The 25,477-nt window shown below is 32.8% G+C and overlaps 1 protein-coding gene across 1 annotated transcript in view; it reads right to left on the bottom strand.

Annotated features, from left to right (window-relative positions):
- Positions 1–25,477, bottom strand: part of Gclc (glutamate--cysteine ligase) — a 162,653-nt gene that overhangs the window by 89,674 nt on the left and 47,502 nt on the right. Inside the window, exons 5-7 of the mRNA XM_090392798.1 lie at positions 20,022–20,135; positions 15,005–15,063; positions 3,244–3,461 (exon numbers count right to left, since the gene is read on the bottom strand). Coding sequence (XP_090248924.1) covers positions 3,244–3,461; positions 15,005–15,063; positions 20,022–20,135 — 391 coding nt within the window. The remainder of the gene's footprint in view (positions 1–3,243; positions 3,462–15,004; positions 15,064–20,021; positions 20,136–25,477) is intronic.

Genomic DNA, 25,477 nt, shown 5'->3' on the forward strand with positions numbered 1-25,477 from the left:
AGGTTTTGGTAAGAATGCAGAAAATAAATATCAAGAAGGTAGCAAGATATTCTGGAGGTTGTTGAAGAAGCTTAGAAATGGAGGAAAGAGTGCTGTAAAAGGAGTTAGAGATAAAGGTGACATGAAAACAGGAGAAAATGATATCCTTGAAGTATGGAGTAATTACTTCAAAAAAACTGCTAAATGAAACAAGCAGTGATGAGTGCACAGTGGTAAAAAAACAATGACCAGGCATGCAGTCAGGAATACATATCCATACTTCAAGTAGAAAAAGCCATCAAAAGCCTGAAATGTGCAAAGGCAGCAGGAGTAGATGATATTCAACCAGAAATGCTCAAGTATGGAGGTATAAAAGTCTTACAGTGGCTGCGCTGCATAGTTCAGAAGGCATGGACAGAGGGACGAATTCCAGATGATTGCAGTAGAGCTCTCTCATAGTACCCATACATAAAAAGGAAAATAAAACTGAATGTGAGAATTACAGGGGTATTTCATTACTGAGTGTTTCTGGTACACTCAGTAACATTCAGTAATGAGTGTTACTGAGTGTACCAGGAACACTCAGTAATGAGTATTCCTGGTAAGATATATGCAAGTATCAAGAAAGATTGTGAAAGGGAAGCTTGGCAAAGAACAAGCTAGATTTAGGCCAAATAGAGGCTGCCAGGAGCAGATTTTCCCTTACGACAAATAGTTGAGAAATCATGGGAATATAACAAAGTTCTGTATTTAAGCTTTGTAGATCTGGAAAAGGCATATGACAAGGTGCCAAGAGAGAAGCTATTCAAAAAGCTACAGTTATATGGTGTCAGTGGGGCATTATATCAAGCAATACTGGAGTTGTAAGTCAGCAGCTAGAATTGAAGGAAATACAGGAAGGTGGTTTAATTTAAATCTGGTGTGAGAGAAGGATGTACATTATCCCCGTTGTTATTCATTATCTATATGGGTCACATTAAGTAAAGTGGTATTAAACCTGATATCAAAATTGGAGGTGTTAATCTCAGCTCTTTGCTTTATGCAGACGATGTTATACTTCTAATTAAATCCGTTACAAGTTTGCAAGATTCCCTGACTAAATTGAATAACTGTTGTAATAGATATGGTAAGAAGGTCAGCATTAAAAAGACAAAGACAATGAAAATAGGCAGAAACATTGAAAATATCAACTGCATTGTGAATGGAGAACCTATAGAACAAGTAAAACATTTCAGCTACATAGTCACGATTTTTAGTGAAGAAGGTAAATTAAATATGGAAATAGACAACAGAATCAACAAAGCTGGTATGGTAGAAAGTCAACTGAATAAATTTATATGGAATATGAGAGAAATTAGCCAAAACACTAAATTAGCTGCGTACAAGACAGTATTCAAGTCAATTTTAACTTATGTATCTGAGAGCTGGGTCACAAGTAAAACACTTGACCAAAGACTGCAGATATGAGAGTCCTGAGAAAGATTAGCGGCATGAACAGATGGCATCAATGGCAATATCATATTAAAAACGAGGATATTAGGAAAGAACTTGACATTGTCAGCATCCAGGAATGCGTTAGCAGAGCTAATCTCAGGTGGTATGGTCACTTAAACAGAATGGGTGAGGAAAGATTAGCAAAACAAGTGTTCTCTGCCAGGTTGGCAGGAAAACAATCCAGAGGAAGACCAAGATATAGGTGGATTGATATGGTACAAAGTGCCTTAGGCGATAGAAATATAAGATCTGATAATATTGGAGTCTTGACAGGTAACAGACTGATTTGGAGGAAAATTGTAGATAGGAAATTATTAATGATGTAAATTTTTCATGTAGTACTATCATATCCTGCACACCTCTTGAGGGTATATATCAGGAATTTGATGATGATGATGATGACTCATTATTCTGATCATTCTATAGTCATTACAAGTTTTCGTGCCATATGTCATAAGAACTACAATTTTCCTTGACCATATTTGCTAATTTCTGCTCATGTTGCACTTTTGCTATCCTTACCGAATCATCTTCCTGGCTTGCTCTTTATACACTCTTCATGCAACTGACTTATCATTATTCATCTTGTGTTGTCTCCATAGTACCATATAGCACGTTATTATTATATATTAGTCTTGTATATACACACATACAAGAGTATATACAATTCCTTTTGTATATAGTGTGTACATATATAACTTCATGCAACTGACTTACCATTGTGTTGGCTCCACAGTACCACAGTTAACTCAGAGAGAAAACTCACATCACCTCTATGCAAAACTGACTAACTCACCTTCTGTTGAAAAATCTTTATAAGAGTTCCTTACATCACTAGTAATACACTATGAAGGCACTCTAAATTATCATATCACAAATTAACTGTTTATCAATGTCAGTAAGTGCAATTTAAGGAAATAATAAGCCCTAGATATTATATGGCTAATAAGCAATAAAATTTTATCAGACTTTTATATTCTCTGAGAATGAATTCGAAGCTAACTTTTGGAAAATGGAAAACCGATGTTTGCTTCTGAATGAAACTAGAAATATCAGAAATATAAATTACATTTTATATAAAGACAGTAAAGGATTCCTCTTGTATCAATCTTAATTCTTAATTTTTTTCCCTGATAGTGAGCCTAGATGTCATAAAAGTATTGTGAATGCATAGTCATTACTTTTGAACCAATCTTTTGATAACTTTTTAATTCAGCCTGTCTATGTAAGTGACTCATTAAAAGACCAAATAAATATCACTTGAAGCTCAGCCTAACCTATAAGCTGTATATACATGTGTTTCACATGTACACAAATTGTGAAAGTTTCAAAGTCAGAGGAGCAGTATGTGGTCTAGCATTTTTGCAATGTAAGTTTATCTGAGAATTACATTAGCCCTCCCCCCCACCTCCCTAATTTCACAATGTTTATTCTTAATAGTATTACCAAAATTTAAAATTTGTCAATGTTTGCACTATGCCAAATGATATAACCAAAATTTTTGATCTGACTTAGAAAGTGTTTTTTAAGACTCTGTGTGGTATGCCTTTTCTACAGACATTGTCTGTCAGACTATACAGTATTAATAAAGTTTTATTAATACTGTATAGTCTGACTTAATAATACTGTATAGTAGTTATTAATACTGTATGGTAGGCATCTATTAATCTTTATTAATAGATGCCATTCTATTAATATAGAATGACAATGCTGACACAGATAGCTTCTATTTAAAATTTAATTTATCTAAAATTAAAAGAAATAACTTACCGCTATAGCACTAACAGGAGTAAGCTGATCATACAATACCCTTGCTTCTGTGATATTACAAGCTTGGAATGTCACCTGAAGACAAGAACATCCCATTCCAAAACCCATAGCATCCATATATACATGGTCAGGTAAGGCAGCTTTTGCAGCTTCCCCATTATCTCCAAGATGTGTATAATCATGAACAAAAGGAGATGGTGTTTTGATGTCCCTGAAAACTAAGGATTCTTCTTAGTAGAATTCCTGTTAGTTTTTATGATTAACAAAAACAATGATAAGAATTACACATATCACAAAGGGAGGGAGGGAGATTCATTGAAATACAGCTGAATTTCACTACAGTAAACACCACTGTAACAAGCTCACCCACTAAAACTATCTAATGGTCACAATCTACAGTATGTATAGTAAAGGAAATTCACTACAGCAATAACAAGCTATTGCTGTAGTCCCTGGACATTTGCTACAGTAAGAGTTGACTGTATACAGCAAACAGCTGAATATTATTATTATTAAGAGAGAGACCAGGAGTCAGGGTCTCATCAAGGGAGCCCACATACTACATGCACCAGCTATCATACTTATTCTTGAATTCATTCACACTGCTTGCACACACAACCCAAAGGTAATCCATTCCAATCATGCACCACATAAGAGAAAAATCTAGCCCTCAACCTCTTTCTTAGTGGCATTCATTCTCAGCTTCCAAGGATGCCCTCTTGTCCTTTCCCCACCTTCCATAAAATGAAAAATTCCATCAACTGAAATCCTGTATAACCCTTTCAGAAGTTTGTAAGTCTCAATCATATCACTCCTCTTTCTCCCGTTTGCTAGTGTCTGAAGTCTACAAATTCTCGATTTGTCTTCATAATCAGTATTCCACAATCCTGATATCATTTTTAACACTCACCTTTGCACTCTCTCCACTGTATCAGAATTACAATGAAAACCAGGAGACCAGACCTAAGCACAATATTCCAAGTGATGTTTTATCAAGGCCTTATAAAGAAGCAAAATGACATCCTTATCTTAACTTAAAATGTTAAAATTCGTTTCAGCATTGCACTTATCTTTTGAGTTGTATTTGCAATCTTTGCTACATGGCCCCTGAACTTCAACTTCCTATCTACTAACGCATCGTGACCCCCCCCCAACCCGATCAGTTTCTGATAGCATAATCCCACCAATATAATATGACATTGGATATCTAATCATGCAAAAGTGCATGACTTTGCATTTACTGACATTGAACTGATGTCCATTTTGCCATGCCCACAGCTCCAGCTTACTCAAATTATTCTGGAAGTACTGCGTATCAGTTGGATTCCTGATTATCCTACCTATTAGCAAATAGCTGTATGGCACTTGTCAAATCCTTCACAAAATCATTAATGTACAGATTGAATAACAGTCGACCAAGCACTTGTTAATATTTATTGAATTTATTTATCCTGTAGGCGACTGCGCCATTGTTAATATTTAATGATTTATCTTATATCCTATATAGGCTGCGCCATTAGTTATTTATAATGTGTATTATAAATAATATTTCATTTACTAACAATTATTTTTATTTTTGACTCCGAGTGTCCCTATATGTTATTATATTTGCACAAAGAGTTCACTCCAATTGGTGCAATGACTTTAACTCACTCTTTCAGAATCCAACTAATCATTGACTCAATACCAAGTACAAAATAAACACATTTAATAAAACTTAAAACAATATATATACACTTCTAGTAAAATACATAACTACAAATACAGATTATATGGATCCAAGGCCTTATTAAAAAAATACAAACTTACTCTTAAGACAAAACACTTTTTCTTTACAATCACAAAAAAATGTTCATAGTCTTATTCTCTTCCTGTTAAGGCTCTTTTCAAGATCCCTTTAAAAATTCTTTTTTACTGCCTCACACAAAACAAAATCAAGTTCCTTCCTACTTGAATATATCTTGGCCAGTTTATAAAAACTTAGTTTCAAGATTTCCTTTTTCTTCTGTACTTATTCCTTCTTGAAACATATTATTTCCACTATTCCTTTTTCGGAATACAATATGAAATTTCCTTTTGACTGCCGCACACAAAAAATTCAAGTTCCTTCCTACTTGAATATATCTCGGCCAGTTTATAAAAACTTAGTTTCAAGATTTCCTTTTTCTTCTTTACTTATTCCTTCTTGAAACATATTATTTCCACTATTCCTTTTTCGGAATACAATATGAAATTTCCTTTTGACTGCCGCACACAAAAAATTCAAGTTCCTTCCTACTTGAATATATCTTCGGCCAGTTTATAAAAACTTAGTTTCAAGATTTCCTTCTTCTTTACTTATTCCTTCTTGAAACATATTATTTCCACTATTCCCTTTTCGGAATACAATATAAAATTTCCTTTAACTGCCGCACACAAAAAATCAAGTTCCTCCCAACTTGAATATTCCTCGGCCAGTGTTCTAAAAAACTCTTCGAACGCTCTCTTGTTTACCACTGTAACTTGGATACGCAACGCTTTCTTGTCAGCTGTCAATCAAACATCAAGTTCACTCCGGGAGCATGCGCACTTCAACAACGTCAGAAACTACGCATTGTAATAATATGGCTGACTCGCTGTATCCACCAGCGCTGAAGAAAGTCTTTCATAAACACAAAATTCAACATTTAAAATACAACAAACTTTCTTATAAATAATACAAATAATCAATTAGTAAGTACTTCAATATTTTTACTTCTTTACATGTTATTTCTAATATAATATTTTCATAACGAGCACATCACAAGTGCAGACACTGCGTGTATGAAAACAAAAACTAACAAGCAAAATTAATACGTAAAAATATTCAGAATTTTTAATATGATTATTTTTACATCAGTTTCATTTTTCTGTGAAAAAAAAAATTTTTTTTTTTTTTTTAAAAAATTTTTTTTATATTTAACTTGCATCCAAACAAATTTTTAATATTTATTTCTAAATCGTTATATTTTAAGTTCTAATCTAATTATCTAATCATTATGTATATCTTCTGAATCACTAGTTTCAGAATCATCTGACACTAGAGATAATTCTGAACTTTCTTCTTCCAAATTAGTATACTTAAAAATTTCATTTTTATACCTTTCAAACACTTCATTTAAACTACTTGAATGATGTCCTAAATCTATAGAATCATCACTATCAGAATCAGTTTCTACGGGTTTTTGTGATTCTAAAAGTTTCTGGGATTTCTTATCCTTACTAACTAAATTTGAGGTATCTTTAACTTCCCTTTTCTTATTTAATCCTATGTTTATCAACCTATGAAATTCCGCTATACTTTCATCAATATTAGAATCAATTTGATTATCATTTTTCCTACATTGTACATCATCTGAAATGTGTGTCTTGGGAATTCTAAAATTTCTTGTATTTTGGTTCACTTTACCAAAGTTTAATTTTTTCTTTCGCTGCATATTTGAATTATGAATATTAGATCTATTCCCTTTCCTATCATTTAACTTTGAATAAGATTCACAATTAGTATTAGGAAAACTACATTCATCCTTCAATATTTTATTCATATTATCACCTAAAGTAACTAAATTTTTATTTCCCAAAAAGTACCTTTTTAATCTATCAGAATGTACATTTAAAATTTTACTAGGATTATTGACATCTTGAATTCTGAAATTCACAGGAGAAAAATTGTCTAAAATTCTAAATGGACCTAAGGCTTTCTTTCCTAATTTCCCAACTCTTTTAATACTAGATTTATCATCTAACAATACTAAATCACCTGGTACAAAAGATTTATATTTTCTAAAGCGATTTATATATTGTCTAGTTTTCTGAGCACTTAATTTACTTATCTCACCTACTAGTCTATGAGTAGTGGAAAACTTATCTATTACTAATTCTAAATATTCATTTATATCACTGTATCCTGTATTTGGAATAACTGAAACAAGTTCATTAGGAAAAACTGGATCAAAACCATATAATGCAAAAGATGGTTTTTCCTTGATAGCAGAATGAAAAGCAGACCTACATGCAAATAATGTTTGAGAGATATGTGTATCCCAATCATTCATTTTGGTGTTTGCCAACTTTGAAAGTATTTGCTTTATGTTTCTATTTAGTCTTTCACACATACCATTACATTGCGGATGATAAGGTGTTGTAAAAATCTTCTTAACATTAAGCAATTTACATAACTGTAATAATAGTTCAGATGTGAAATTTGCTCCTTGATCTGAAAGTAAGGTCTGAGGAGTTCCATATCTACAAACTATCATATTCAAAAACTTTCTTGCAATAGTTTTTGCAGATTGGTCTTTCATTGATACTGCTTCAGGAAATCTAGTTAGCATGTCTATGACTACTAGAATATACTTATTTCCTTTTTTAGTAATTGGTAGAGGACCTACTACATCAATAGCAACAGCTTGAAATGGTCTAGTTGGAATTGGAAATGGTTGTAAAGGAGCTTTTCCTCTAAAAGGGGATCTTATTTGGCACTTATGGCATGACTTGACATACGTGAGTATATCACTCTTCATACCTTTCCAGATGTAACGATCCTTTATTCTTTCCAAAGTTCTAGAAAACCCTTGGTGTCCTGCTAAGTCAGAATCATGGAAAGTATACATAATCCAAGGAATCATTTCAGTTGGTGCCAATATTTTCACCTTCAACTTTCCATCTTCCATTTGTCTAGATAAGAGTAACCCATCTTTATCTAAATACAAGTTTTCCAGATTCAAAAATGTATCTAGTTGAGTTTCCTCTTTCAATACTGCTTCATAAATAGTTTTTAGTATGAGATCATCCTTCTGAGCTTGGATAATCTTATCCTTTTCCCAAATTTGTATACTAGGATCTTTATTCTTTGGAGTTTCAATATTAAATACTTGATCACTATCACTAGTATCTAGAAAAATTTCAGGAGACTGCTCTAATTTTCCACTGTCACCTGAATTCCTATCCAAACAGCATTCTACTCCACACAATGATACTGTATTATCAACAAAATTACACACAAACCCATGACTTTTCAGAAAATCAATTCCAAATATTATTTGTACATTTGGATTTGAAGATTCTGGAAGAACAATTAATGAATGAGAAACTTTTAATGGAAAACAAGGAATTGAAATAAAGACATTAATTTGCTTATAAGCTGAAATTTCAGATTCAAATATTCCTTTTAACTTAATTGGATTGCTTAAAACTGAAATATCATTTGGAATTAGAGATTTAATTTTGTTAAATAAGCTATAAGAAATGAGTGAAATGTGTGCACCTGTGTCAAGTAAGATATCACAAGGTACATCTTCAATAAATCCTTGTAATACTGTTAAAGGATTACTTTCATTAGCATAAGGAGCTAATGCTACATCAAACTTTCTTTTATGGTTATAGCTGTCTTTGGCTTTACCCATGTTTAGTGAATAGTTTGACATTTCTGTCCTTGCCAGTATAATATTGGAATAATAACTAATTCCAGATTTACTTTTATTCTCTGATTTCTTATTTTGAAAACAAGATCTATCTCTAACATAACAATCTTTAGCAAAATGACCCTGTTTATTGCATCTAAAACATTTTGGAATGTATCTTCTATGAGATGCTTTATTCCTATCAATGCCATCAGATTTACAAGAAAAAGATTGATTATCTGTAAGATTTTTGGATAATGTTAAATCCGACATCATCTTAAACAGAAGTTCCTGTCCTTGTATTATGGGTCTCTGTTGTCTTTCTATTTCTTCACTCAGAAATGTTTTCAGTTCCTCATATTTTTCCAAATCATGTAATTTTACCCTGGAATCAGATTCTGGAATATCTTTAGTAAAATTCACAGAAGTTTCCTTAGACTTTTTCTTTTTATTTTCAGCTTTACCCTTTTGATGCTTTTCTTCTCTCATTTTATCAGTACCCACAATGCTAGAAGAATGAGTTTGATTATGCTGAAAAGAATTTACTTGCTTATTGCTTGAGGAATGAAAAATATCTCTTAATCTTTCTTCCTTTTCTTTAACAAGCTCAAAACATTGTTCAAGATTTCTAACTTTTTTCTTATACGCTGTTTATTTTAAATTATCCTTGAGGCCAAGCCTAAATTGATTAAAGAGCAACCATTCTAAAGAGGATTTCTCTTCAGATGAAATATTAAATCCATGAGCAATGGTCCACAATCTATGATAATATTCAGAAACAGATTCCTTATTACCTTGGATACACTGTTGAATCTTCCAAATGTTAGGCCCTAATTCTCTTACATTTGAAAATTCTGATATTAGCAAACTTTTAAAGGTTGCATAATTGTCAGTATCTCTTAGTAAAGGAGATGTATTTAAGAATGTTTTGGCTTTTCCCAACAATTTATTACGCAGTATAATTAACAAGTGAAAATCTGACCAATTTCCTAAATCTTTAATTTTTTCTGCATACCTAAAAAATGTTTCTATGCTTTCACTACTATCACCTGAGAAAGAAGGTATTACTAAGGTTGGATTTATTAACCTAAAAAATTCTTCATCATTAACTGAAGGAACTTTACTACTAATATTACTATTTTCTGTAGCCATTTTTTTTTTTTTTGATTTGAGTCAAGATTTGCCTTTTGGATTCTAAAATAGTTTAGTCATAACCAATTATCCTGTCGTCGACTGCGCCATTGTTAATATTTATTGAATTTATTTATCCTGTAGGCGACTGCGCCATTGTTAATATTTAATGATTTATCTTATATCCTATATAGGCTGCGCCATTAGTTATTTATAATGTGTATTATAAATAATATTTCATTTACTAACAATTATTTTTATTTTTGACTCCGAGTGTCCCTATATGTTATTATATTTGCACAAAGAGTTCACTCCAATTGGTGCAATGACTTTAACTCACTCTTTCAGAATCCAACTAATCATTGACTCAATACCAAGTACAAAATAAACACATTTAATAAAACTTAAAACAATATATATACACTTCTAGTAAAATACATAACTACAAATACAGATTATATGGATCCAAGGCCTTATTAAAAAAATGCAAACTTACTCTTAAGACAAAACACTTTTTCTTTACAATCACAAAAAAATGTTCATAGTCTTATTCTCTTCCTGTTAAGGCTCTTTTCAAGATCCCTTTAAAAATTCTTTTTTACTGCCTCACACAAAACAAAATCAAGTTCCTTCCTACTTGAATATATCTTGGCCAGTTTATAAAAACTTAGTTTCAAGATTTCCTTTTTCTTCTGTACTTATTCCTTCTTGAAACATATTATTTCCACTATTCCTTTTTCGGAATACAATATGAAATTTCCTTTTGACTGCCGCACACAAAAAATTCAAGTTCCTTCCTACTTGAATATATCTCGGCCAGTTTATAAAAACTTAGTTTCAAGATTTCCTTTTTCTTCTTTACTTATTCCTTCTTGAAACATATTATTTCCACTATTCCTTTTTCGGAATACAATATGAAATTTCCTTTTGACTGCCGCACACAAAAAATTCAAGTTCCTTCCTACTTGAATATATCTTCGGCCAGTTTATAAAAACTTAGTTTCAAGATTTCCTTCTTCTTTACTTATTCCTTCTTGAAACATATTATTTCCACTATTCCCTTTTCGGAATACAATATAAAATTTCCTTTAACTGCCGCACACAAAAAATCAAGTTCCTCCCAACTTGAATATTCCTCGGCCAGTGTTCTAAAAAACTCTTCGAACGCTCTCTTGTTTACCACTGTAACTTGGATACGCAACGCTTTCTTGTCAGCTGTCAATCAAACATCAAGTTCACTCCGGGAGCATGCGCACTTCAACAACGTCAGAAACTACGCATTGTAATAATATGGCTGACTCGCTGTATCCACCAGCGCTGAAGAAAGTCTTTCATAAACACAAAATTCAACATTTAAAATACAACAAACTTTCTTATAAATAATACAAATAATCAATTAGTAAGTACTTCAATATTTTTACTTCTTTACATGTTATTTCTAATATAATATTTTCATAACGAGCACATCACAAGTGCAGACACTGCGTGTATGAAAACAAAAACTAACAAGCAAAATTAATACGTAAAAATATTCAGAATTTTTAATATGATTATTTTTACACACTGATCCTTGTGGTACACCACTGGTTACCTTAAACCTTGCAGACTCACATTCTCTGTATACCACTTTTTGATATCTGTTAGTCAGCCATCCTCATATCTACTTTAACATTCTATAATTCAAACACATATTCTTCAATTTATGCAAAAGTCTACCATGCTTTATTCTGTCAAAAGCCTTAGCAAAATCCAAAATATGGTGTATCCATTCCCCTTGTCTAGTTCAATGGTAACATTATTACAGAATAACACGCAAATGTGTGGAAAGGCTTATGTGTTCGTTGTACATGTTGATTGAATTTTAACGGTATATATGCGAACACAGATTGATAAGAAAATAACCATTTTCTGACTTAAATGCTAATATTTCGCTGGTATTCTATCCAGAATCTTCAGATCACACAAACAACGTTTGTTACAGTAGCGAGACAACCACAATCCGGTGTAACAGTGGGATTAATATGAGCAATTGTAGTGTACAACACAAAGACTAAAGTCCTAATTAGGTGCCATGTAAGTTGGTAAAAAATAAAAATAATAATAAAAAAAGCAGGTATTAATTTGGTCTTAGGATGATTGTCTCCCAAATCTTTGGTAGATTTATAAAGCCATACTTGTTGAGGTTTGGAGTACGTTTCAAGGCTTCTGCTGATTCCAGGAATAACCACTCTGACTTGTAAAAGCTTTTGTGCAGCACTTTTGTTTCTTTACAATCGATCCTGTGTGCGGGGGTATCCAAAGCATGGTCTGCTAGACGTGACTTGCCATAGCAAAAATGCCAGATATATTTTTTGTGTTCACTGAGGCGGATGTCCACAGTTCTTCCCGTCTGTCCATAGTAGGCTCGATGACATGAACATAGCACTTCATAGATTCCTGGATGTGATAAAGGAGAGAATCTGCCTTTAGGTAAACATATGAGAGTTGCCAATTTCACATAATTGGCGTGGCAACTGAACAGGTTAGCCTTCTTAAAAAGGTGCAAAGACACCAACTTAATACCAAACTGTGTAAAAATTAAGAATGAGTTTCACTGAGCCAAAGCTCAACATATTTATAAACGAGTGAGTTTAGCACTATTACAGGAACAGTTAAATGCAGCCAGGAACTATCTAAAATAAATTCTTTCATCAATGCCCTATGTGATAAACTATTTAACATTTTAAACCCAGAACTATGGGATATCCTGGACAGCATCTCCGACTCTACAGCCAACAAAGTATTCGCCAAAGTTAAAAACCAGCACCATAAGAAATTTGAAATCCTCCAGCAACGCATTGCTATGCAGCAACCACAATTACAACAATATGGTGTCGTTGTGAACTTATCATCGATAACCTTAACCAAAGAAGCCACGAGTGCATTAAGTCAGGGACACAAGTTTACCGTTACTCCCAAAGAAGTTCCAAAAGCCAAAATAATGGCTTGCATTGAACGCGAGATACACGACCTGCCTCCAGCAATAGCCAATAACATTCGGTTAGACGTGGCCAACATCCTAATCCATTCTAAGCCTTCCAAAAATAATATAAATATAAAATAATATAAATAGTATGAGCAATTGTAGTCTGCAACACAAAGACTCAAGTCCTAATTAGGCACCATCTAAGTTGGTAAAAAAAAGAGAAAGCAGGTATTAATTTGGTCTTAGGATGACTGTCTCCCAAATCTTTGGTAGATTTATACAGTCATACTTGTTGAGGTTTGGAGTATTTGCAATCTTTGCTACATGGCCCCTGAATTTCCTAATCCATTCTAAGCCTTCCAAAATAATATAAATCTAAAATAATATAATATAAAAGAGCTATGCAATAATAACCACATTACCATAACCAAAGCAGACAAAGGAAACGCAACTGTGGTGATGGATACAACAGAATATGAAAGCAAAATGCACACACTTCTCCAAGACCAGTCAACATATCAAATTATAGATAGGGATCCCACCAACTCACAAGAGAACAAGGTGTGCAAATTATTGAACAAAGTCACTTCCTGGCCCAAATAAACAGTCAACAAACTCAAGCCCTTCCACATAAAAACACCCAGAATATATGGTGCTCCAAAAATTCACAAACAAGGTACACCTTTATGCCCTATTGTAGATAGTATAAACAGTCCTACATATAAACTTGCTAAACATTTAGCCAAACTACTAGCCACTTTCACAAACAATTCTCCCTCTTTTGTTAAAAATTCTACCCAGCTAAAAAGTATTTTAGAAAACCATACCTTAAAAAGTTCAGACTTAATGGCAAGTTTTAATATCACCTCACTATTCACGAATATACCATTAACTGGAACCTTTAATTTACTAAATTCACAATTTCCCTCTGATATATTTCAACTATTTAAATTCACAGTACAGGCAGGTTATTTTACATGGAAAAGGAAAATACACAAACAATTAGATTGGACAGTTATGAGATTCCCCCCCCCCCCTCTCTCTCCTTAGCCAACTTTTACATAGAACTGGAAAAGCTAGCTATCAATACAGCCACTCTCAATGTGTCTGGGCCATGTGACCAAATATCAAACACATCATCAACATAGCGTAGCCAGAAACTAGGTCACGTGGCCCAGACACACTGAATACATTTTTAGTGCATTTAAATAGCCAGCACCCAAAAATCCACTTTACAATGGAGCTAGAAGCCAATGAGTGTCTGCCCTTCCTGAACACACTAATCACACATCTTCCAGAAGGTTCCTTATCATTCTCGGTTTACAGAAAACCCACTTATTCAGTTTGTGCAACAGCTATGATACTGCCTCTTCATACACCCCAAGTTTCTTCATCCAGTGAAGAGGTAGTGAACTCAATGTTGTGTACACAAGGTTGATAGCTTCTATCAAAATGGGTGCTCATTAGTTGAACAACCTTTTTTGCATCTGTCAGCTTCACACCATCCACATTCAGCAGAATTATTCTTTTTCTTTCTTTTACTTGCAGAGCCAGTTTCTTTTCATACTCACACTTGGTTTTCATACAACAGTTGTGACTTCTGGCCTTCTGCTTATAATTTTCATAACGGACATCATTCTTACATGATATTCCTGCCACATCATCTGTCTTACAAATCTCTTACTTAATAGGATTATAGATCCATTTGACTCCTACCCTATTTAATCTTTGAACTCTTGGGACACATTCTGATATTGCATCATTTAAGTATTTTTTAAATGCTTCCCATGCACTGTCAATATTCTTCCTATCCAGCAACCAATTCGAATTCATTGAACTAAGTATACTCCTCAGTTGGTCATAATTTCCTGCGTTGTAGTTCAGCATGTGACCTTTTAATAAACTTAGTCACTTCCCATGTGAGTACCGCATGATCGCTGTCACCAATCAGAGGCAGAATAGGTACACCTTTAATTGAAACACTCTCCGACGCTATAATCAAATCTAACATCTTTGATACTGTTGCAGATACAATATCATAAATTTGTTTTTATTGAAATATGTCATTACAAAAATTGCACTTTTAATAATATCTAATAATTGAGCAAAAGTAATAACAGAACATCAATAATTATGCGATAGTGATAAATCACTCATAGTAGTAAAAGCAGTAATGCTAATTTTATTTTTCTCCCTTAAGTTTTTGAGGACCAATGTGTAATATGAAGAAATTAAAGCAACTTACTAGGAATGTTAATGGAAACTTTTTTCCCCCTTCTTTCTCTGATATTACGAGCCAAAGTCCTGTAAATAAATAAATAAAATAAATTACTAAATACTACTGAACTTTTCTGTTTTTTTTAAACATATATGTACATATGTGTGTGTGTGTGTGTGTAAACCTGTAGACTATGTGATGAATTTGAAACCCAAATCGATAAAGCCACATACTGACTATTGAGTGGCCAACCATTCTCACTTTATTATATGTCACAACAAACCTGGAAATGGTCTCTAATCAATCTGACTTTGTTACTCATATTCTAAATTTTGTACTAGTTGGGTACATTGCATTGTTATTCTTATTTCTGTTTCCTTTCATCAAGTTTCATAACTTTTCCAAATATAATTTCAACTGCAATCTTACAAATAAGCATTTATACCATCTGACACTAAACTCTAACATATGTTTTATATAAAAGTAATACAACAGCCAAATTTCTTCTCCTCTTAAGGGGAGAAGCTAGATAACCAGGAGGAGGCTTCCATATAGCATGCAAGAAATGTGGAGAACCAAACCAGGGCTTCCTATCCTCATCTACTTGTGTTGCATCTTGTATCAACCTAGATACTGAATGAATGAGAATGGGCTAGCAATTTAGGACTTTTTCCAACTAAATAGTATTCTGTACTGAATTAAACCCAAAAACAAAATGATAGTACATGATGCAATTTCATGTTCACCTGATGTTGCTGGTTAAACAAGGCACTCCATTTTCAACAAGCAAAAAGTCAGCTAATGGAACAAACACATCAGCAGAAATGAAGATAGCACCATCACTGCAAGAAGTATCACTGGGGAAAAAAAAGCAGAGCTCACTGAAGAATTAGAGAAGTATCATGTTGATATAATTGGTGAAACAAAGAAGCCTAAAACAGATGGGATGTCTAAATAATAATTATCAAAGTTACATTCCAGCAATAATGCTGATCATTATTGCTGGAATTACTGTTAAAAACAAACTTTTTAAATGGCTGGGAATTTCAAATAGAGTACTGGGAACAAATTTCAAGATGAGATTGGACAATTAGATTTGTGCCTACGGTCCCACAAAAGGTTCTCCTAAGGAAGATGTAGATGACTTTTTCAAATCATTAGAGATGGCAGCTGACAAAAAGAAAAAGCAGGTTCCTGAAGGAAGATTCAAATAGCAGAGTAGGAAATGAATAACAGACATTAGCCTATTTGGAACATGGGTTAATCATTACAAATACAACACTGCAACATGTGCACAAATTCACATCACATCAGCAAAAGACCCAATATTAAATGTTACAGTTAATAGTGATATCTTCAGACTTGTTCAGAACAAGAGTATACAAGGGATTTGAAACAGAAAGCAATGATTTAGTTTTATGCAGGATAAAACTTTCAACATATTAAAAATATGTTGAAAGTTTTAAAAACAAACCCTCATTGATTCAGTCAATGAGGCATGTGAAGTTGCATGCAAAGAATAATGTTGTGGTAGACTCAAGTTAAAGAGGCAGTCCTACAAAAGAAGTTCAGAGAAACACATTATACAGAGTTATATATAATCTTACAATTTTAAATATTTAAAGTTGTAAATCAGAAGTTAAAGCTGATGTAGATACAGGAAGCTAGTTTGATGGAAAAATCAGCTATAAAATCAGCATACTATCTCCACTGTTATTCAAAATCTATATAGACCATGTTATGAAAGAAAGTGGCAATAAACTGATTTCAACATTGGAGATGTTAACCTCAGTTCTTTACTTTACACAATATTATATTCTTAAATAAGTCCGGTACAAGTCCATAACTAAACTGAATAACTGTTGTAATGGATTTGGCACAAAAACAAGTAACAAAAAGACAAAGTATGAAAACAGACAAGAATATATAAAACACGAACTGCATACTGAATGTAGAATCTACAGAACAAATAAAATCTCTAGTAAAGATAAATTAAATCTAAAAATACATAACAGAATAAACAAAGCTGGTATGGTGAGGAACCAGATGAATAAATTTATATGAAATACGAGAGAAATTAGCCAAATCACTAAACTGGCAGTATACAAGATGGTATTCAAACCAATTTCAGTTTATGGATATGAAAGTTGGTTTGGAAATAAAACAGTTGATCAAAGACTAGAGACCACAGATATGAGAGTTCTCAGAACAATTAGAAGAGAACTGATGGCAGTATCACATTAAAAGTGAAGATATTAGGAAAGAACCTGACAGAAATTAGGATTGTGCGAGCAGAGCTAATCGAAGGTGGTCAAAGTATGGATTTAAACAGAATGGGAGAAAGGTAGCAAAAAAAAAAAAAAAAAAAAAAAAACATCTGATGCTAGAATGCAGAAAAAAGACAGAGGACAACCAACCGAATCAGTTAAAAGTGCTTTGAGAAAGGCTGAAATGTTAGATGTGACTATACTGAAGACTACAGCTTTCTTTAACAATTTCTCTTTCTCAAATTCATATATCAAAAGTATTAAACATATGCTGCTTTCTTATGTTAGTATGCTTAAACAAGTGACTCCAGAAATTTCAAAAACATAGAAAAACTGTTCAGCATGCGATTTTTAAACACAGATACTGGTTTCAAGGATATTTGCTGAGGACAGCTTGTAGACTTTTATTATGGCTTGTGTGCAACTGGTCAGTTAATGAAAGAATAACAGAAGTCCAAAGTGACACTGTAGGCTATAATTAGGCATTTCCAAGAATCAATAATCATGCATAGAAGACAAAGCATATCCCACTTTATCAAATTAATTTGTATAAAATGGCTATACAAAATAAAATGTAAACTAATTTATTTATATTTGCTGTATGTTAACAGAGAGAGAGAGAGAGAATTTATTATTATTATTAAGAGAGACCTCCAAGGCATCAGGAACTCATCGAGCGAGGCCATACTATTTGCACTAGCTGTCATCATACTGTTCTTGAAATTCATTCATGCTACTGCACACAAAACATCCAAAGGCAATCTATTCCAATCACGCACTACTCTACGAAAGAAAATTCTAACCCTAATTCCCTTCTTGACAGCATTCATGTCCTTTCCTCACCTTCCATAAAATGAAAAATTCTGTATAGCCCTTACAGAAGTTTGTAAGTCTCAATCATAACCCTTTTCTTCTTCCTGTTTGTTAGTGTCTGCAGCCTAAAAATTCTCAAACTTCTTCATAATCAGTATTCTGCAATCCTGATATAATTTTTGACACTCTCTGCTATATCAAAATCACAACAGAGACCAGACCTAAGCACAATATTCCAAGTGAAGTCTTATCAAGACCTTGTAAAGAGGCAAAATGACAGCCTTATCTTTACATGTCAAAGTTGATAGCCAAAAATGAGCAGCCATTTTTAGCAAAATGGCTGCTCATTAGCCAAACAATTACTTCTGCATCAGTCACCTACATACCATCTGCATTTAGAAGAGCTATTCATCCATATTTATACTTTCTTTTACTTGCAGCATAACAATAGAATTCTTTTGGGTTGTCTTTAACTTGCAGAGCCACTTTCTTTTCATCTTTTCATACTCAGACTTATCTTTCCATACAACAGTTGCAACTCTTCTGGCTTATAATTTTCATAATGGACTTTATCCTTATGCACGTGATATTCCTTCCACATCATTTTCTTATGAATCACTTGCTTTATTAGATTACACATCCATTTCATTCCTACTCTATTTATTCTTCAAACTCTAGGGACACATTCTAATATTGCATCACTTGAGTATTTTTTAAATGATTCCCACACACTGTCAATATCCTTCCCATTCAATAACTGATACCATGGCACAGAATGCAGCAAGCGTCTCACATGATCCAATTTCCTACTTTGTAGTTCAGCATGTAACATTTTCTGAATGGAACATTTATAAACTTCGTCACTTCCCAAGTGAGTAACTCACGATCACTATCACTAACCAGAAGCAGAATAGTTATGCCTTTAACTGAAACCTCCTCTGACAATATAATCAGATCTAACACTCTTTTATCACAAGTTCCTTCTGTCATATGCTGCTTGAGGAAGTTGTCTCGCAACAGCTCAATAACTTCAGTTTCATTCTTCTCGTGCGATTCATAGCTACCCAAATCAATGTTAGGAATAATTAAAGTACCCCATTATGATTACTCTTTTCACACCCATTGTATTTATTTGGTGATGCATTTCTTCATCACTAGCAATTGATCCACCAGGTCTGTAACAATACCCAACTACGTATTTAATCTTGTTAATCTCCACTTCACACCAGATGGTTTCAAATTCACTGCCACATAAAAAATTGTTACTAATATTGCGGTCAGAGATCTCAACTCTAACTGGATTCAAATCATCTAGTACCATTAGCAGCATGCCTCCTCTCCTACCCTATCTATCCTTCCTAAGAATACTGTACTCTTTGTACTTCATACCAGTTAGTATGTCTGCTTCTGATAGCCAGGTCTCATTAATGCCTACAATATGAGATCCCAGTATATTAACCAAGGCAACAAACTTTACTCCTTTGTTTCTGATACTCCTGGCATTTGTGAACAGACAATAAATTATCTGCATGATCTTTTGTATACACTTGTCTGCATGACACAGTTCAACAACTTGCAGATCTCTGTTTTTATCTAATTCCTTACTTATGCAGACATTGTTACATATGCTTGATAGGTCTGAACTGGATGAACACAATGTTTCTCTCTTCATAATCATTACCATACTAATAACCATCCCCATCATTAACAGTTATCTAACAATGTTGCTCTTACACACAGATTCTCACGATTCCTCCCATCAGAATTCCGTTTTCCCAACTTTGTGTTAGGTCTTATATCAATTAATAATTATAATCTGATTTATCAAATAAAAGTCAACAAGCTCATACAGAGATAAAAATATATACAAACACTGGCTATAAACTAATAAGTTATGAGCAAATTTTTTGATCCAGACAAAGGATATTAATTTTATAGGCATTTTTAAATTAATTTAAATATACCTGAATCGAGGATGGGCATTAAACACAGCTTCATCAGGAAAGAAAAGAGATTGTAAGGCACCTTCCTTGGGATTAGGCTTATATGGTGGACTGGTGAAAGTGTTGCAACCTAGTCTTGGTAAATATTAAACAGAATTAATTTTCACAATTAAGAACATATCTATTTCTTTCTAAATATTGAACACAAAATAGAGAAACATCATTTTGAATTGATATTTATAATTTTTCAAAGAATGAATATGTGTGTGCATGAGAGGAAATAGAATCCTACAAAGCCACATGAAAAGTTGTTTCAAAAATTTCTCAAATGTAACAATCTAGCATTGCAGATCAAAATTCAAAATTCATTGCAAAGGATTCAAACCTTGGATGCAGATTTGAATCCTTTCTGTGGGGATGGATGTTAGTGATTGTCTTTAGGTGGGAGATGAATTTAATTGCCCAGTGTGCGACCATCACCCTACTTATTGGAGGCCTGAAGTGGCTTGAAAAAGTTTTTCAAGCTCCAAATTATGATCAATTAATCTGGAGGATGTATATATATCCTCCAAATTAATATCATCCAATACCTGATATAATGAGGATATATGTCACATACTGGATGAAATTCACATAAAGAAGAAGATTAAAAAAAAATGAAACTCCAAAAACAACCAAAAGATTATATGGTAAAATCTGAAGAAAACAGTGATCTACCAGGGAAGCATGTGAAGTGAGTTGCAAAGATGGACAAATACCTTATAGTGGATAAAGGAAATTAAACAAATAGTCTTTTAAATGAAATATAAAGTCCTGGCAAGTAAATCAGTATGTGCTCTTTGAAAATTTAGAGAAAAAAAAATGCAGGCAGGAAATATAATCATGTAAATAACTATACAAAAGTCATGGGATAATTCTGAAGAAAATAACACAGAAAGTACATATCAAAAGTGGTAAAATGTTTCAGAAATAATAATCCAGAAAGCTTACAAATGAAGGAAAGAGAACCACAAAGAAAATCAAAGATCATAAATGTAGCATAAAAGCAGAAGCTAAGGATATTCTAGTTGTCGGAAATGATTACTATAATTCCAGGAAAAATTTATGCAAGCATACCTTCAGAAAAGAATAAGAAAAACTCAAAGAAACTGGGGAAGAACAAGATGACTTTAAACAAAACAACAGTTGCTAACACCAGATCATTTCCTTTACAATAAATAATCAAGGAATCATGAAAATATAATGATTTGTATTTAAGCTTTGATGATCTTGAAAAAAAAAAAAGCAAGGTAAGGTAGCAAGTTAAAAACTATTCAAAACACCCTATTAGCATAAATCAAAGTTTAAGAAATATATATGTACTTTACAAATCTGATATGGCTGTATATTTCATTATTATTTATATGAACACATAGATCTAATAATAGATTTAATATAGATAAATCTGTATAGATATATCTATATTAAAGGAAGGTGATATCAGCATTATCAAATTCTTGATATGTACCTTTAAGGTGTGCACAGGATAAACTAATTTGGGGAAAGATTATACTATCTATAAACTTATATTTCAGTATTCTTAAGCACTTCTAAATGCATCAATCCTACTAGTTTTTGTCTTTCACTGGATATTTTGCCTTCCATCTTAGCATCAAGCACTTGTTTGCTAATATTCCTCATCTATTCTATTTAAGTAATCTTATCACCTCGCTCACTGATTCTTGAATGCTAACATACTAAGTTTCTTTCTAATATGCTTAATATTTAATATGATTCTGCTACTGATGTCATCTGTTCATTTTCCCAATTTTGTTCAAAATTCTTCATATCTATGGTGTCCAGTCTTTGATTAAGAGTTATTTATAATTTTCCAACTTCTCTAAATTTTATGCTTAAAACAGAAACACTTTATTTGTTCTATAGATTTATTTACCAATAATGTGTTATATATCTGTTAATGAGTTTTTTTTTTTTTTAATATTCTGAGTATTTATTATTACACACGGGTTCAATTCTGATTGGTGCAATAACTTAACTATTTCTTTTAGAATCCAGAAAATCACTGGCTCAAGACCAAGTAAAAAAATATATACATTTAATGAAACTAAAACATTATTATACATTTAAATAAAATTACATAAATAACTCCAAAATTAACTGGATCCAAGGCCTTCTAAAATAAATATACCTTTAGAGATTTTATTATCCAAAATATTAAAACCATTCATTCTTTGACTCATTCTATTACTGGATTGTTTGACATATACTTAATCACATCTACCAGTCTAAACAACTTTTTTACAACAACAAAATGTTCAGAGTAAGTTTCTTTGTTAAGCTCTTTCCGAAAATACAAAACTTTCTTTTCTATGGAATCCCTTTTTATCTCCCTTATGTAGCATATAATATTATTCCTCCTGTCTCACTGAAGCATAAATATTCTTAGCTCTTGAAGTTCTATTTGATGCACAATTTACCAAATTTTGTACCAGAGAAAGAAATTTTTTCTACTACTTCATAAACAATATATCTAAGTTGAGCTCTTCATGCTAAGCCACTTCACCAATTGCCTTTTGCATAGTAATCCGGTGTCCTTAAAACCGAAGATGAAACTTTCCATTCAGCGTTTCCTCAAACATTCGATTAAAAAAATCGACTGCAATATATTTTATTATTATTATTATTCGTGACACTTCCAAGGAGTCCGAAGACTCATCGTGGGAGGACACCTATTTTACAACTCTCCATCTCTACACTGAACCTCTACTACCAAACATCAACATCAGTGCCATCTACTGGCCACTACTAACCACTACCACAGCTAGGTTTTTTTTTTTTTTTTTGTCTGTAAATTGCGTGTATTCTGAAGGGCCAATTTGTCTGTATGCAGGATGAAAAACCCGAGTTTCCAGAAGGAAAAATCCTGCTATCTCTCTGTGAGATTGGCTGACTCACCTTCGACTGAAAAATGTCCACATAACGATTCCTCCCGTCGTGACAAGAATCGAACTTAGGCCTTTTTTCCAATCGAAGGGCGCAACGTACAATTGTTCTTCCAATTGCGCTATGGAGGTGCTTACACAGACAATGTGTTCAGTATCAGGGTAATGAGAAAAACAATGACAGTCTCACAGTCCTTGCTGACAGTCAGTCTCAACTCCTCCAGTTTAAAGACTCACAGTTCAACGATTCCTTTTTGGAATCTTCTATTAATATTCTCCCAACTGTCATGTAAAACTTAAGCTTCCTAAGAACAAAATTCGCTAGTTGTCGTTCTCAAAATTTCCCTTAGCTCTTCCTCGTTTTTCTCATTGCCCTGATAATGAACACATTGTCTGTCAGCTGTCAATCACCCATCAATCTCCTTGGCAAGCACACACTTGTAAATGGCAAGTGAGAAGTTACATGTAACCACTGACACGTTGTCTCCATGACAATGAGAACTTCACAAAACACAACAAATATCTCAACACTTACCAATTTTAAATTACAATAAAAAATTGAAAGTAACACAATTATTAATTACTAATAAGTACATCAATTTTCAATCTGTTTATATTTAATTTTTACAATAATATCAATAACTGGCACATCGCAAGTGCTGATATACCATGTTATGAAGATTCATAATTGTAAATTATGACTATTTTTACAAATGGACTTTTTTTCCCATGTTTCTGCTTATTTTCATAGTTTGTCTTTTTAACTGCTGATTTCACATTCCAAATTTGCCACAGCAACCATTCCGTCCAGCAAAGGAGTTCTGAAGCTTTGAACTGGATTTATTCAGGAATATAATAGTACTCGGGGGGAGAGAGGAACTGAGCTGAATATCTTCTGCTTTGATATCAGGCTTAATGCTACTTTCACATCTGACCATCTTCCTCTACATTCTTCACTTTCCTCTGAATTACAAGGCTATAGATAATATATAGCATTGTAAGTTTTATACTCTGTGTGTGTGTGTACAGCTTTAAGTAAAGGCTATGCATTACTCTGTACAATGTCCTATTCATCCCCCTCTCTCTGCACAGGATGTAGAAAACTTACAAATTCTTGTTATATTCCCATGATTTCTCAACTATTTGCTTTAAAGTAAAAATATGATATCCTGATAACTATTTCTCTGAATCTAGCTTTTTCCCTAAATTTCTTTTCCACTTACTCAAGTATGCGTGCATAAATTTTACCAAGAATACTCAGTACAAAAATTCAAATTCTCATTGTTTTACTTTCTCTCTTTTTTTTTTTTTTTAACAGACAAATGCTATTAGAACTCAAACTGTCCAGAAATCAGCTTTCTGAATAAGATAGTGCAGCTACTGTGAAACTTTTATACCTCCACATTTAAATATGTTGGATTGAATATCACCTACTCCAGCTGCTTTTCCACATTTCACTACTTCTCCCACATCTCAAGTAATGGTAATTGGTATGTATTCCTGATTGCATTCCTCCTGAATATTCGTCACCACTTATGAGATTTAGCAATCTTTCAAAGCATTTACTCCGGATATTCAATATCTGGATCCTCCATTTTTATGCCATCTCTGATTTTATTAACAGTACTTTTTCTTCCCATTTCCAAGCTTTTTTCAATAGCCTCTCAGGACATTTTGATCTTCTCGATACTCATCTTTTATATTGTTACCAACTTAATCATAATTTTTTGTTTAGATATACAATTTTTGAAATGGTTTTGCTACTTCTTGTGTATTTTGTAAGAACAACCTTTTCACTTATTGTTAGGAACTTTTAGTATGATTTCTTCTTTTTGAGGAGTGTTTCATGAACATTGAGTCTACCATGAAGTTTGGATTTCTCTGTCTTTGTAAACAACTTCACCACATTTCCTTGGCTGAATCAACTAATCCTTTATATAGATTTTGTCAGCATGAATTCGTGTTTTTTGTTCTTTTCAATCTTTCAATTTTTCTTCAATAATGGCAAATGTGAGTCTTCTAACAACATTTCTAAAAGCAACTCACCATATTCTTTGTAAAACTTTAATATACATTTTTCTCTTCGTGATATTTATTTTTATCCTGCTCAAAACTAAATGGTAGTCCTCTACTATTTAACTCCCCTGTTACACTCTTGTACACTGAACCAGTGTTTAAGATATCACTATTAATTAAAAAATGCACTCATCAACTCAAGATTAGCAAGTTATATGGATTCTGAAAATGAAATATTTATTTAGCACAAATTCACAAATGATAATAGCTTACCATTTATAAATTTAACAATAACTTAATGATGATTATTATAAAATTTATTCAATCTGAGATGTTGTTTTCTTTAAGTAGTTTTTTGTATTATTATTTAAAAATGCATCATATTTTATACTGTTCTGTTGACTGATTCATTCCTCTACTCATATATATCTGTATGTGTGGGTAGAGAAATAAGTCATTCAAACACAGAAAAACATAAGATATGCAATTTTTAAAATAAAAATATCTACTTAAAGAAAA

This window comes from Typopeltis vanoorti, chromosome 5 (genome assembly GCF_054136105.1).
Source record: "Typopeltis vanoorti isolate ZY-2024b chromosome 5, IOZ_Tvanoo_1.0, whole genome shotgun sequence".
NCBI classification, from domain to species: domain Eukaryota; kingdom Metazoa; phylum Arthropoda; class Arachnida; order Uropygi; family Thelyphonidae; genus Typopeltis; species Typopeltis vanoorti.